The 14,395-nt window shown below is 44.9% G+C and overlaps 1 protein-coding gene across 1 annotated transcript in view; it reads right to left on the reverse strand.

Annotated features, from left to right (window-relative positions):
- sntg2 (syntrophin, gamma 2) overlaps positions 1-14,395 on the reverse strand; it is a 134,049-nt gene that overhangs the window by 63,147 nt on the left and 56,507 nt on the right. Inside the window, exon 9 of the mRNA XM_034210070.1 lies at positions 2,542-2,666. Coding sequence (XP_034065961.1) covers positions 2,542-2,666 — 125 coding nt within the window. The remainder of the gene's footprint in view (positions 1-2,541; positions 2,667-14,395) is intronic.

The following is a 14,395-nucleotide window of genomic DNA, read 5'->3' on the forward strand; positions in this document are numbered from 1 at the left end:
TGACATTAACGTTACACCGAAACCATGTAAAGCCGGTCTCGCATGCTGGCTCTTACGTAACCGACTAACTCCCCTTGTGTGTATGTACAGCTCTCAACATGCCCAGACTTGCAGTGATTTTCACCTCTTTTAATACTTTTCGCTTCATTCTGAAAGAAAGAAGTGAAATGTGCCAACGTGACGGCCGTCTTGGTGTGTGGTGCGAGACCAGAGATGTAGATTCATTGAGCGGTTTCACACAAAAAAATGTGTTACTTCACAGTTTTACGACACATTTTAATTTTTTTTACTTGCAAAATTATCTTTTAAATTGACAAACATCATATGTGTATTTCGTGGCACAATTCAAACGGGATCGAAAGATAATCTTTCTCTCTCCATTGACTTCAATACATACTTTTTCCGAAATAAGGTCCCATGGAGGTCCCCCGGAAGGGAAGGGACTTCGTCACTACTCTATAAACTTAAAATTTCAATTAAAAAATGTCTTCAATATTTCACTCTGCACCTAAACTGTTTATTGGACTCAGTATTGCAGAAGTGCTGATTTATCCAAATGAAGCCCAGAGGTAAACAGGAAGTCCTTACTGAGGTTATGGACTGTGCTACAGACGGACAACAGCTGCTATACTGTAAGCCAATGTAGAAATACAGGAGTAGAAATGTATAGTACATTGTGTGGTAGCTTTTTATATATTTTTGTGTGCACTATTGAGTTTATACTGAACAACAGAACATATCCTAATAAAATAACCCCAGTAAATTTGGTCTAAAACTGCCACAGAGGATAGTAATATCTTGAGTACAGGTGAAACTAAGGTTTACATTTCAGCAGCCTTGAGCAACAATAAATAGTTTGTTATTGTAATTATGTTGTTCTTCTCTAATTCTCAACAACATTTCACCTCTTTGGAAACATCCTTCTACAGTACAGCATTGTCATATCATGGGCAGCTGTCAAAAGTGGGTGATACCTAATGAGGCATCCGATAAACAAGTTTAATGAACATTTCTAATTAACTCAGCAAAGCAGAGTTCCATTATTTATTTATCGTCATGTACCTGCAATTCTTGAACTGTGCAACTAGACACACCCTGAAGAGACTTCTGCTCAGTCAGAATGTGTGAAGTGATACGGAATATAGGAAGGTGAATCATTTCCAATTTGAACAATAAAAAAAACAATTAGAAAATATTTAATTATATATTTCTGAGTAAGGTGAATTATTTCCAATTTGTATGAAAAACAATTAGGTAAGATTTAATGATATATTTCATTAGCATCCCTGTTTGCACTAAACCATCCATTGTTACCCAGACCATACACAAACGGACTCAATAAGGTCGGTTTAGACTGGAAAAGCATCAAAAATGATAAAAACCATATATAAAAGGTGTTCACCTCTTATCGTCAGACTTTCTTAATTACAATTCTGTAATAAGTGTCAGTCATTGGTCTAGCCCGGACAAATAGCGTGGGCTGGAATAACTAAATGTGATTCAGCCTTGAGAATAAGATGCTCTATAGCAGGAATGGGCAACTTTGATGGTGGTGGGGGCCACATAATGTATGTACTGGCCACCAGGGGGCCGCAGATTCACTTGGAACACACGCACACAAATTCCATGTGTTGTATGTAATTATTAACAAATATACTAAGTCTGACATCTTCATTGATATTTTACAATCTTTCAGGGAGCATCCTCTAATAAGCTCACTAAACAAATATCAGTTCACAGAAAAGCTATTTCATTTTTACAAGTGGCATGTTTGTATTGAACAGGTTATTTAACAGTGGAATAAAACTATTTTAAACTATTGGAAAGCACGGAAAATGTGTGTGTATTGAGATTAACCATTAGATGACATACACATGAAGTCATGAACACTAATCCAGACATGTCTAACTTGAACCTAAAACACTTGTAGCCAGTCTCTACATTCCCCTTATTCCACAATAAGGGGAATGTCAACACAGACACCTGTCAGCCCGCACTCTGCTGTTCCTCAGCGCCGCTCCCCCTCCCTCTCTCCCACTGAAATTATGAATGAAAAGCGTATAGTAATCATAGATAACACGGCAGGGTCCGTGACAGTTTGTTTTCATCTGATTTCAAATAAACAAAGTCTTGGTTTTTAGAATATTAAACTTGTTTCGCCAAGTTTAATATTTTAAACGTTTGCCCATCCCTGCTCTATACAGGAAGCTATGACTGCGATGCCGTCTGTATTTCTGTAAAATGATTCACCTCTAAGGTTGATTTTTGTCTCAATTGAGAGGATAAAAATGCTTAGACAACTGAAAATCACTACAAAAAAGGGACATGTATAAAACGCTAATGCATTAAGAAGTTTGACCGGTGTTCACAGTCACACCTTCCATCACGGCTGAAGTGACCTTTTAAGCCGTTTATGCCTGTGCATAGATATTGGCTTTAACGTCCCTTCGCTTAAATGAAGAGTGCTCGCTAAGCCAACAACTGTGCTCTGTGAACTGTGTTACCTTGGAGGTGAATTATATCACGCAGGATTACCCTTACCTTAATTTATTGGTGCCCGCTTTGTATCTGGAGACTCTGGCCATCAGCAGGGGCAGGGAGACGGCATCCAGCCAGCGCTTCTCATACGTTGGTTCATTAGCTGAGGGCGAAGGGGGTGATGGAGCCTGCGTGGAATACATAAACAATGCGATGAGCTTTCTGCTTCTTTTGATCATCGAAGACCTGGTCTCGATGAAACACTTGCACCATTTACATGATCAAAGAAATCCTTTCTTAACCAGCTGTACAGACGAAGAAAATAAACATCGCTCTTTGACAGTGCGAATTGTTTTAAGGATAACACCTGCATCTTTAATCATTATAGCCTAATTAAAGTCCTGACCTGCTCCTGCATACACTCAGAGGCCCAATTCCAAATCGACCCCTAGACCCTCCTACTCCGTGACGGAGTGAACCCCGTCTGGTGTCTGAATGAGGCTCTTTCTTTAAAGTGGAGGGTGTAAATACAGCGGTAAGCTTCGGTACAAACGCATCCCTCCTGTCGAGGAAAAACAGGCACTGTCCTTACTTCTCTTAACCATGGTTGGAAATCAGCAGCTTTCAGTTGATAGCAATTACAATATAACTTTATTTTACAATCTATATGTTTCATCATTATCCATCTATGATTAATAAAAATGTCTTAGTATTGAGGTGAGAGTTTGTGATCATTCTATACTTTCAGTTATATATTGTTTTATCCGTTCAGTTTTTCTGTCATGTATTATGCAAAAGAGGCTCCTTATTTAAGCTAGAGGCTGTAAACACATTTTAGGGCGAACTCCCCTCTCTCTGGCAGAAACAGGAACTGTCGTATATTTTCTTGACCACAGTTAAGAATTTGCATTTCTCTGACAAAAAAAAAAAATGTTATCAAAAGGTACAACAATCTTAAGAGGAGTTTGGCTGTTTTCGTTTACATCTGAATTAATGAGCTGCTGGTTTTTTTCTGTTAATATACAGAGTGACAATCAAATGCACATGTCTACAATTTTCTAGACTAGGCATGAGTATATGATCCTCAGTAAAAAAAATGTCAACGTTATACATGTGTAAACTTTTAAATGTAAAAAAAAAAATGCAAATCATGCAAACGGCGTAGGGCAGAAAGTTAAGTTAGGTGCAGACTTCCTGTTGCAGGGTTAAATAACTTCCACTCTTTATTAGTTGTTTTGAAATGGCACTTAATTTGGTGGACCCTCCACATGAACACGCAGAATAAAAGTGGGTGGGGGGAGGTGTAGGGATCAGTTTGTAAATGGGCCATAATCTTCCATCTTCCTTTTTATTGCAGCCTTGTCTCACCTCAGGTTAAAGAATGACTTTCAAAATCACATTACAAACGGTGGCGTTTGGAAGTTTCCACCATGTGTAGTCATCAAGTGGACTGTAAAGTAGACGTTTTTATTTGGGTATTATAAAGCATGCTAGTGACAATTACAGTGCAAATGTATGCATTACATTCTTTCTGGCAGCAGTTTTCCATTGTGAGATAATGGATATTGTTTAGACAGTGAGCCTGCAGTCGGGGATCTGACAGACATTTACACCTTTTAAAAAGGCAGTAATGAGCATTACAAGAAACTAGAATTGCAGCCTGGCTTTGGCAGAAATACATGTGTTAATGCGGCATGCTTATGGGTACATCCTGATGGTGGCAATAAACATTGTGAAAAGCAGGACTTCAAATTACTTTAGAATGCACTTTACAGCAAAACAATATCATTCTAATGGCTAATACTTATTTTCCTATATGAGCAGTCGTCTGATAAGCCACTCTGTGCTTGTGAATGCATTTCACATTCTCTCACAAGTTTTCTTTTTGACAATGGCTTAAAGGCTTTATATAACTGAAATACAATCATGTGCATTGCTATATTACAGGACATCCTTTGCGAATAATAAAGGCAAGGAAAATATTTGTGTATAGTACCTTTCAAAAACAAGACATCCAAAGTGATTTACACAAGACTTAAAGGCTTTAAGAAACAACAATATATATCAAAGAAGTTTAAACGCATGGAAAAACAGTGCAGCAACAGTGCTCTGCAAGTTATAAATAACTAGTCTCAACATTTATTTAATTAAAGTCTGAAGTAAACGGAACATGTCTAAGTCCCAATTTAAAATGAGGTAGTGCTGACGTTTCCTGGGAGTTTGTTCCAGATCTGTGGCACATGAAAACTGAAAGCAATCTTTCCGTGTTTAGATTTGTCTCTGGGGACAGCATGCAGACCATCTGAGGGTCGGTACATCAGCAAATCAGACATGTATATCGGTCCTTCAGTTCTTTATAAAATAAAAGTCTATTTGAAAAACACGAAGCCAGTGTAAGAATCTGAAAATAAGGAAACAAGGATAGGTTTCCTAAATCATGTTTGGACCTAAAACCCATCCGTTATTCTTATTCTCTGAAACAAAGACAATTGTTTCAGATTTATTTTTGTTTTATTTTAGAAAAAGTTTGCAAAACCAATCTTTAATGTGTTTGATGCACTAACTCAGTGTTTGTATGGAATCACAGTGAACTGGTGATTACATAAATCTTTGTATGTGTGTCATTTTCAACAAAGCATGACAAAACGTCAATACTAGAATCAGAACAGAGGACTTTCAGTGAATAATGCACAAATTGTAGGAGCTGACAGGATTATTCAAATGACAAATCAAATTGATAGATTTCTTTAGTGCAATATGTAATGTCTTTCCTACAGAAGATTGATTTATTTACCAAATGTTTTCTGCAAACTTAAATTCTATAACAATGTATGCTTCAGACGGTCTGCAGTCTGATAAAAATGAACACATATACTGTACGTGCAGAACTCCAAACAGGACTTCCATAATTTATGGAACACATTGTATTACACAACTTAATTGAGTACTTAAATCTGATTGGTCAATTTGGACATTCCAGAGGTCTGTAAATATCGCTAATGAACTGTTGCTAAGGAGAACAAACTGTTGCTTAGGAGGATCAAGGGGACTACAGTATGTGCAGTCATATCAATTAACAGAAAGAAGTTTAGCTGTAGACAACAAACATTAGCTTCCCTCCATGAAAAAAAACAGCATGGAATACTAAGGATTTTCATATTTGTGTGGCGCGCTGGATGCCAGAGAGCTCAACAGAAGAAGACAGACAGCAAATTAACTCTGACGGGGGATTCTCGCAGTGTTTAAAGACTGGTTACTGGAAAGGACAATGCAGTGTATTTCGCGTCGAGGTCCTCATCACTATGTCGATGTTCTTTTTTCATTAATGACCGCCCTTACTAAGCGGACCAATAGCACTCTCAAGACGTTCTAGAAGAGTGTCAGGGTCAGTATCAAAGCGGCACTGGATGATCATAATCCATACAGTGTAGGAAAAATTGTCTGCTTTCTTGGCCATTGCAGTTTCGAGTCTTTGTATCTAAACTAGCACTAAAACTCATCAAGAAGATTGACACTAGATGTATAGGCAACCAACTTTGTGTAAACATGACAAGATTTCAAAAAGGTCTGTGATTGCTTAGACATTGAAGATAGAAGTTAGGTATTTAAGTTAAGGACTTGAGTAATCATGGCTGTTCTAAAACCAATGGGTACAATACCAGAACATCGGGAATTTGACCAATCAGCAGAGGCCTGAAACGGGTTAGGGTTAACCTAATAGTGCCCTATAAAGGGTTGAGTTGTCTCCCTGTATTTACAAGCTTTAAAAATACATTTACCGTCTAAATATGGTAATGAAGCTTCATATTCGGAAAGCCAAGACTTGTTCAAAATCAAATCAACCAAAACCCATATTTATCTTGAAATGCCCCGTAGAGACATCCGACCCATTTTGTTAGAGCATGTTACCAGGGGCCTCATTTATAAAGGGATATACGCTGAAAAAATGGCGTAGGCCTACGCCAGTTTCTACGCAATGTTTGCGATTTATAAAATACTAACTTGACGGGAAAACGTGCGGTCCTCCACGCAAACTCTAACCCATGCGTACGCACTAAGCACAAACACGGGAGAGACGAGAAACTGCGACACCATTGGCAGAAGGAAGAATGGAGAGAAATATGTGGAAATAATACCATAAATAAAATGTTACCTCTCATTTATCATATATGAAGAATTCATTTTCAAACATTGATTAAAGCCAATCTCAAAATGATTTAACAAACGCCTGTTTGAGACTCCTCAGTGCACACAAAAACATAACTTGGAGAAATAAATAAATACGGATATGTTATTTAAAACCACCTCGAATATGTTGTGTTAATGTTATGAAATGTTTTCTCATAAATGATGCGGTTTTGCATTTCTATAGGTTGTAGATACGAGCATGGTTTTATATACTATCACGTTTAATCGTGTTTTATGCCGTTTGCCAAGACTTGATAAGTCGCTCGTAAAACACAGGAGGTATGGAAACTAAGAACACCAGATGTGGTCAATTGTACAGTGTGATGACACGTTATTGGACATAATTCATCTTGCTTATTGTGTTGCCACACGGGCCCTTTAGTGGGGAACACCTGTAGCTTTAGCTGCCATTCCTGCTAGCTCATCAGGCAGAGCAGTGCATGTGTTAACCTCTCTGATATTAATGGATAATAAAGATTGGAACTCCATTCTTAATACACCGCCTCCGACTCTCTTTTCCTGGCACTACACTGGTGACCCTGACTTTTCCGAGAAAGTTTCCGGAAAATTAACGAACATGGCTGAGCGCGATGTTTTCATAAAGCTGGAAATTCTGGAAGCACGCCGCGGAGGCATGATTCGCATACGTGGAGGCACATTTCGCCTGCCGACAGGTCCGTGACGGGGACCTAAAATACTACCATGTGGTAGCAGCGCTGGGGAGCTCCACGTCGTCCAGGTTGGTGGGATTCATCGCAGCCCCCCCACATCATGGCAAATATGAGGCGATTAAGGCCCTTCTCCTAAATACATTTAGCTTATCTGCTAAGGAGAGGGCCCGCCAGATACTTGACATTCAGGAGACAGCAAGCCATCCCAGCTAATGGAGAAAATGCTAAATCTGCTAGGGGGGGAAGATCCCCGGATTTTATTCACGGAGATTTCCTGCGTCACTTGCCTCCCCGGGTACAGACGGCGCTGGCCAACACGCCTGTCACGGAGCCCCGTGCTTTGGCTGAGGAAGCGGATCGTTTTTTCCTGGCTACGCAACAGCCCGGGGCAGAGACGTTAGCCGCGACGCTCAGCGGCCCACCGGCAGTCAAGAAAGCGTGGCGGAGGCCGGACACGGCTGTGGCTAGCCGGCGTGGAGACGCCGGAGAGTACGTTTACCACGCACGTTTCGGGACAAGGGCGAAGAGATGCATCGCTCCGTGCAGCTACAAACCCCCGGGAAACGGAGGGGCCGGCGCTCAGTAGTGGCTCTGAGCGTCGGCGGCACGTGCAGGCTCCTCTTCGTCAGCGACAGCGTTTCGGGGAGCTTGTTTCTGTGTGACACGGGCGCTCAACGGAGCGTAGTTCCAGCGTCGAGTGAAGACGTCGCCCGTGGGGGGCACGGACCGCGATTGACGACGGCTAACGGCAGTCCCATTCGCACGTACGGCGTGAGGCCTATGTGTTTGTGCATCGGAGGACAGCGTTTCAGCTGGGATTTTGTGACAGCGGACATTTCTTTTCCCCTGCTCGGAGCGGATTTTTTGTGTGCTCATGGACTCTTAGTGGACGTTAAGAATAGGCGTTTGGTTGATGCCTTAACGTTTTCTTCCCTCGTGTGCACACTTGGCAGCGCAGCGTACGGTTGTCAGGCTCGCTGTCAGGTGCAGACACGTTTCTCAGACTGTTGGCCGAGTTTCCAGACCTGTCGCTACCCACCTTCTCTGCGCTTACCACTAAGCATGGCGTGGAACACCACGTCACTACCGGGGGGCCTCCTGTCTACGCCAGGGCCCGGCGGTTGAACCCTTCTAAGCTGGCTGTAGCGAGGGTGGAGTTCGCAACCATGGAGCGCCTGGGCATTGTCCGCCGCTCCGACAGTCCTTGGGCTTCCCCCCTGCACGTCGTTCCCAAATGGAACGGCGGGTTTCTGGGGATGATGACTTTCTACCACCGTTTCATCGCCCGGGCCGCACACATCATGCGGCCGCTGTATGAAGCGTTGAAAGGCAAGACCCCCGTGCAGGAGATCGACTGGACAGCAGAGGCGGACGGCGCTTTTGCTGAGGTCAAGACCGCGTTGGCTCAGGCGGCTTTGCTGGCACACCCATCATCTACGGCTCCCATCTCCATCACCACGGACGCGTCAGACTACGCGGTCGGCGCAGTCCACGAGCAGTGGGTGGAGGGCGCTTGGCAGCCGCTCGCCTTTTTCAGCCGCCAGCTGACGCCTAGAGAACGCAGGTACAGCGCCTTTGACCGGGAGCTCCTCGGACTTTATTTGGCCGTGCGGCACTTCCGTTTCATGCTGGAAGGCCGTGAATTTACGGCGTTTGTCGACCGCAAGCCGCTCACCTTCGCCATGTCAAAAGTGGCGGAGCCTTGGCCGGCACGTCAGCAGCGGCAGCTGTCCTACATATCGGAGTTCACTACGGACATTAAGCATGTGGCTGGCAAGTCGAACCTGGTAGCTGATTGCCTCTCCAGGGTCGTCATCGGTGCCGTCCAGTTGGGCCTGGACTATACTCGCATGGCGGCAGACCAGGTCACAGATCCCGGCGTCCAGGCCCTGAAGGTGGAGAGCGCGGGGCTGCGCTTGGAGGACGTGGTGTTCGGCGACGCGGGCATTACTCTCCTGTGTGATGTCTCTACGGGCCTGGCGCGGCCTGTCGTCCCTGCCAGCTGGTGGCGTCCTGTGTTCGAGGCTGTGCACGGCCTGTCACACCCCGGCGTTAAACCTTCGGTGCGTTTGGTAGCGGCGAAGTTCGTTTGGCAAGGACTGAAAAGGGACGTGAGGACTTGGGCCAGGGAGTGCGTGGCTTGCACCGCTAAGGTGCAACCGCCACACGAAGGGCCCCGTTGGAGCGTTTCCTGGTGCCTGAGAGGAGGTTTGATCACGTCAACATTGACCTGGTTGGTCCGTTGCCTTCCTCTCAGGAGTTTTCCTACCTCCTCACCATGGTGGACAGAACGACCCGTTGGCCGGAGGCGGTTCCGCTCGTTTCGACATCAGCCGCAGACGTTGCCCGGGCCTTCATTGCAACGTGGGTGTGTCGTTTTGGCACCCCCGTCAGACATTTCCTCAGACAGGGGCTCTCAGTTCACGTCCGAGCTCTGGAACGCTGTGGCAGGCGGTTTGGGGGTTAAGCTGCACAGGACTACCGCTTACCACCCTCAGGCTAACGGCCTCTGCGAGGGCTTTCATCGCTCCATGAAGGCGGCCCTCAAGGCCGGCCTTACGGACGGTAACTGGGTCGACAAGCTGCCCTGGGTGATGCTGGGCCTGAGGACCGCACCTAAGGAAGATCTGCAGTGTTCTACAGCGGAGATGGTCGACGGTCAGCCGCTGAGAGTTCCGGGGGATTTCCTCCCAAATGCATCGGCTCCCTGGTCGGCGTCGGCCCAGCGGGCTTTCCTGCGTGACGCCGCTGAGGCCTTTGCTCCGATCCCTACTACTCAGCACGGTACTCAGGTGTCCCAGGTTCCCGCAGAGCTCCGCTCGGCGGAGCACGTGTTCATCCGGCACGATGCGCACAGAGTCCCTCTGCAGCCCCCTTATGATGGGCCTTTCCGGGTCTTGGAGCACGGGGACAAGCACCTGGTGGTCGACCTGGGTGGCAAGGCCGAGCACGTCTCGGTGGACCGGGTGAAGGCTGCTCATTTGGACTTGGACCAGCCTGTGGTGCTGGCTCGACCTCCGCGACGGGGCCGCCCCCCGGCCTCGTCCCCTGTCACGGATTTAAGACCTGTTGTTCCGGTCCCTCCCCTTCCGGGGGCCGCACAGGCGGGAGTCACTTTTCCGACTCCCGTGCTCAGGAGTCGTGGGGGTCGACGTGTCGTTCCTCCCCGCCATGCTGATTTTGTTTATGTGTGAATTCTGGGGGGGCTTGTGTGGTGACACGTTATTGGACATAATTCACCTTGCTTATTGTGTTGCCACACGGACCCTTTAGTGGGGAACACCTGTAGCTTTAGCTGCCATTCATGCTAGCTCATCAGGCAGAGCAGTGCATGTGTTAACCTCTCTGAAAGTAATGGATAATAAAGACTCTCTTTTCACGGCACTACAACAGCTAATATAACACAACACATTAGTTGTATTTCCTTTAACTGGTGGATTATGGATATATAGTTGCTGATCGACAGCTGGGACAGAAACCACCAAGTACAACAAAATAATTCAGATCCAGTCGTCATGACTCCACTCCGGAGGGATTCCCCGATCATTTCTTACAGTTTCTCATCAAGGGGGGTCTCCTGTCCCCGGTACAAACACACTGCCTGAGGAAGGCTATGTGTATTGTTTTTGTCATTAACCTTTTTTGGGCCACTTATTTATTTATTTTGGTGACGATCCGACCTCCATGCTGTTCAAACTGCATCCACCAAACAATATGATTTATCTCCACCTCCCCAAAAGAACCAAAATCTGACACGGTGTGAGATGTCTTTTTTAGCTGTCCTGTCGTCATTTCCTGCGATCTTCTTCATGCAGTCAGTCAAAATTAATGAATGGGCGTTTCTTTGACTATTTATAGGCAATCATGGGCGTTACGTGAAGCCCGCAAAAGCTGCACCGCATTTCGAGTTGATTGTGATTTATAAAAGGGAAACGCACTCCCCTCGCCGGTACGCAATGTTTTGTGAATCGGAAAATGTCGGAACATTTCTGTACCTATTTATTTGCTTTGTACTCCGTAAGTAACCTTCCCACGTGAAACCTACGCAAGGCGTTATAAATGAGGCCCCATGGCATTACAAAAAGACTCGGTGACAAAGAGACGAACAGAAACCTGCCCACCTTTGGAAAAGTGAGCCCAGAGATACCGCTGTCAGCCCCTCACCAGCAGTGGCGGCGCCAGGGTATGGCTGGGGTAGGCTACAGCCATACCAAGAAATGGCTTAGCCATACCTTAGCCCGACCATGAAAAAGTATGTTAAAGTAAGCATGTTGAGAACACGGATTGCGAAAATCTACCGGTGGTGTCCACAACACACAAACTGATCCTGCTGTAACAACAAGTGCACGTTACTGACGCTGGTTGAGACCATTCGGGCTTATGCTAGAGGGGTGCAAGGAATAGTCTAAGTAGTGGGGGAGTTTTATACACTAAAGGTGTGGACATTCTCTCGCGTTATAATCAGTGCTTGAATTGGAATGAAAAAGGTGCCAGTACTCTAAAATCAGCAACTTTTTCAAGTCAATTTTATATATACAGCCCACAAACAAGAATTTGGCTACTATAATGCTGGTGGGTTTGTCTCTTTACTACTGTATATTTTAGAAAGGTTCACTGTACTTAACATTTTTTATGATAGGCAGCGGATATGGCTAAAGCTCAGTAAGGTCAATATTAACTGAAAATATAGCAATCAAAGTGTAGATCTTCTGCTGAAGACACATGAAGCAGAGACCTTTCAGGTGAGAGCCCCTCTGGTGGTGTTCAACATTAATGACAAGGAAAAAGCTCTGGTCAGAAGCATTTTTTATAAAAAGCTTTAACAAAATTAAGTATTTCTGTACATTTTGAATGCAATCTAACTTTCCAACTCAGAAAACGAAAAACGAAAAAGTGCCAAAAGTCTTCTCACATGGCTGAGCTGCTTTGCAATATACTTCACCACTGAATAATACAAATATGTATAAAGTAAACTATGATGCAATCTAACTTTCCAACTCAGAAAAATGATAAAGAGCATGAACAAAGAACATGTAAAAACAAATGCAAAATTTGCACAATCTAAAATGAGAAACTGTAACTGCAAGTAACAAAGTCTGAGCCATGGTAAAGAGTTACATTGAACACCAAGCTGATCAGATAACTCCCTGGTTGGTCTGAAGTCCTTCTATCTCCAGGATCTGTACAAATCGGCATATTATGCCAAAAGTCTTCTCACTGGGTGAGCTGCTTTGCAATATACTTCACATTGTTAGAAAAGGCTCCAGAAGGCCTTGGGGACATCAGTATCAGGGGCTGGAGCTGGACAGGCTCTTTCATCAGCACTTCTCCTTCCCTTTGCCAGTCAGGACCTCACATACTGTTCCGGATTGAACTGTCCTAGTGATGGTCCATTACATTTAATGAAAACCAGGCTGGACAGTCGGCTGACAGAGAGAGCATTCCTTTTTGCAGTAAGGATATCGTTCATGCAGCTGAATGCCCGCTCACACTCACTAGTGGAGACAGCGATGGTTCGGACTGCTTTCAGTAGAGGCTCCATGGCAGCAGGTGTACGGGATGCCCTGGTTTCCTTGTATTCGCGAAAGCCCTGAACAGTCTCTCTTCTGTCCACTTTCAGCACTTCGCACAAACGTAGCACCTCTACGTCCCCATACTGTACGTCTAACTCCTCTTCAGGCCAACTTCCAGGATGGATAACTTTCATGTCCTGGATTAGCTGATTGTCCCGGGCCTCCCGGCCATGTAATGGGATTTCTCTTGTGCTGACATGAGAGGAGGTTGTGGAAGTCATTCTGTGTCTCAGATTCTCTACCATACTGCGGAAAAACTGACCTGCATGAATCTGTACAAACCTGCCATTCTCACGCAGGGCAACACCCTTGAAGGACTTCTCAGCTAGAGCTGTATGAACTGTAGTCATGTGTGGGCCAGGCATGGTGACCATGGATTCAAAAACTCGTATTTCTCGAGTTAAGAGCCTATCTGCTGTAGGCAGTGTCATCTCTCTTTTTTGGAGTTGCCGAGAGAGGTCGCCGAACTCTGTGAGCGCATCGTACATCAGTCCCAGATTGCTGACAAACGTTGCAGATGTGAGCACATCATCCAGGCCCTTGTACTTTGCTCTGTCTCTGGAATCCCTGCTCGTGTCGTTTGCAGCATTTGTGAAGTGATCATGAAGCACTCGGTAGTTTTCCCAGACTGCTCTGACGCTCCTTTCACTTGAAGCCACCCAGCGGATGGACAAAACAAACCCTATCACCAGGAGACGCTGTCCGACTGCTTGCGCACACTGCGCTAACTGCCTCTGATTTTTGGAGGAGGCATGGAACAAGGAATAGAGTTTGTCAAAAAAGATCTGGAAATGATTGAGCCCTGAGACCTCCTTGACCACATCCCCAACTGCCAGCTCTAGACGATGATTGGAGCAGTGCCACACAAACAGGCTTGGGAATTTACTACACAACTGGGTAGCAATGCCTGTTCTCTTCCCTAGCATGACTGAAGCCCCATCACATGCAAAAGAAACGAAACACTGACCTAAAAAGTCCTCGTTAAAATCTCTTCCAAGACACTCCATTAACGCCTTTGTGATGTCATCAGCCGTTGTTCCATCCAACTCGATCAGCTCCCAAAAAAACGTTTCGGGCTCAGCATCAGCTAATGCTGAGCGTAGACACACAACAAGCACCGTTTTACCACTAATAGTGGTAGATTCATCGACCAAAACACAGAGTTTTCTTTGGTTTTCTGTAATGTCTTTTGCCATTTTTTTCTTCAGCTCATGAGCTATGTGGTCGATGATTTCGCCACAGGTTTTATTGGAGTGCAAAACCCTGCCCACGTTCAGCCCATTCAGTTTCTGTACATTCAAATCAATTGGCATGTCTGTGAATGGCCGGCTATGTTTGCCACTTTTATATGCCGTTCGAAAAACTCTGATAGTGGTGTCTAATTCAGATTTATGCATAGACTGCACTTGATGTTGAATAGTTTCACGTGAAGCAGATGTAAGGATGTCAGCAGCTTTTACATGGGCTTGTGATTCTTTATATTCT

This window comes from Gymnodraco acuticeps, unplaced genomic scaffold, assembly GCF_902827175.1.
Source record: "Gymnodraco acuticeps unplaced genomic scaffold, fGymAcu1.1, whole genome shotgun sequence".
NCBI classification, from domain to species: domain Eukaryota; kingdom Metazoa; phylum Chordata; class Actinopteri; order Perciformes; family Bathydraconidae; genus Gymnodraco; species Gymnodraco acuticeps.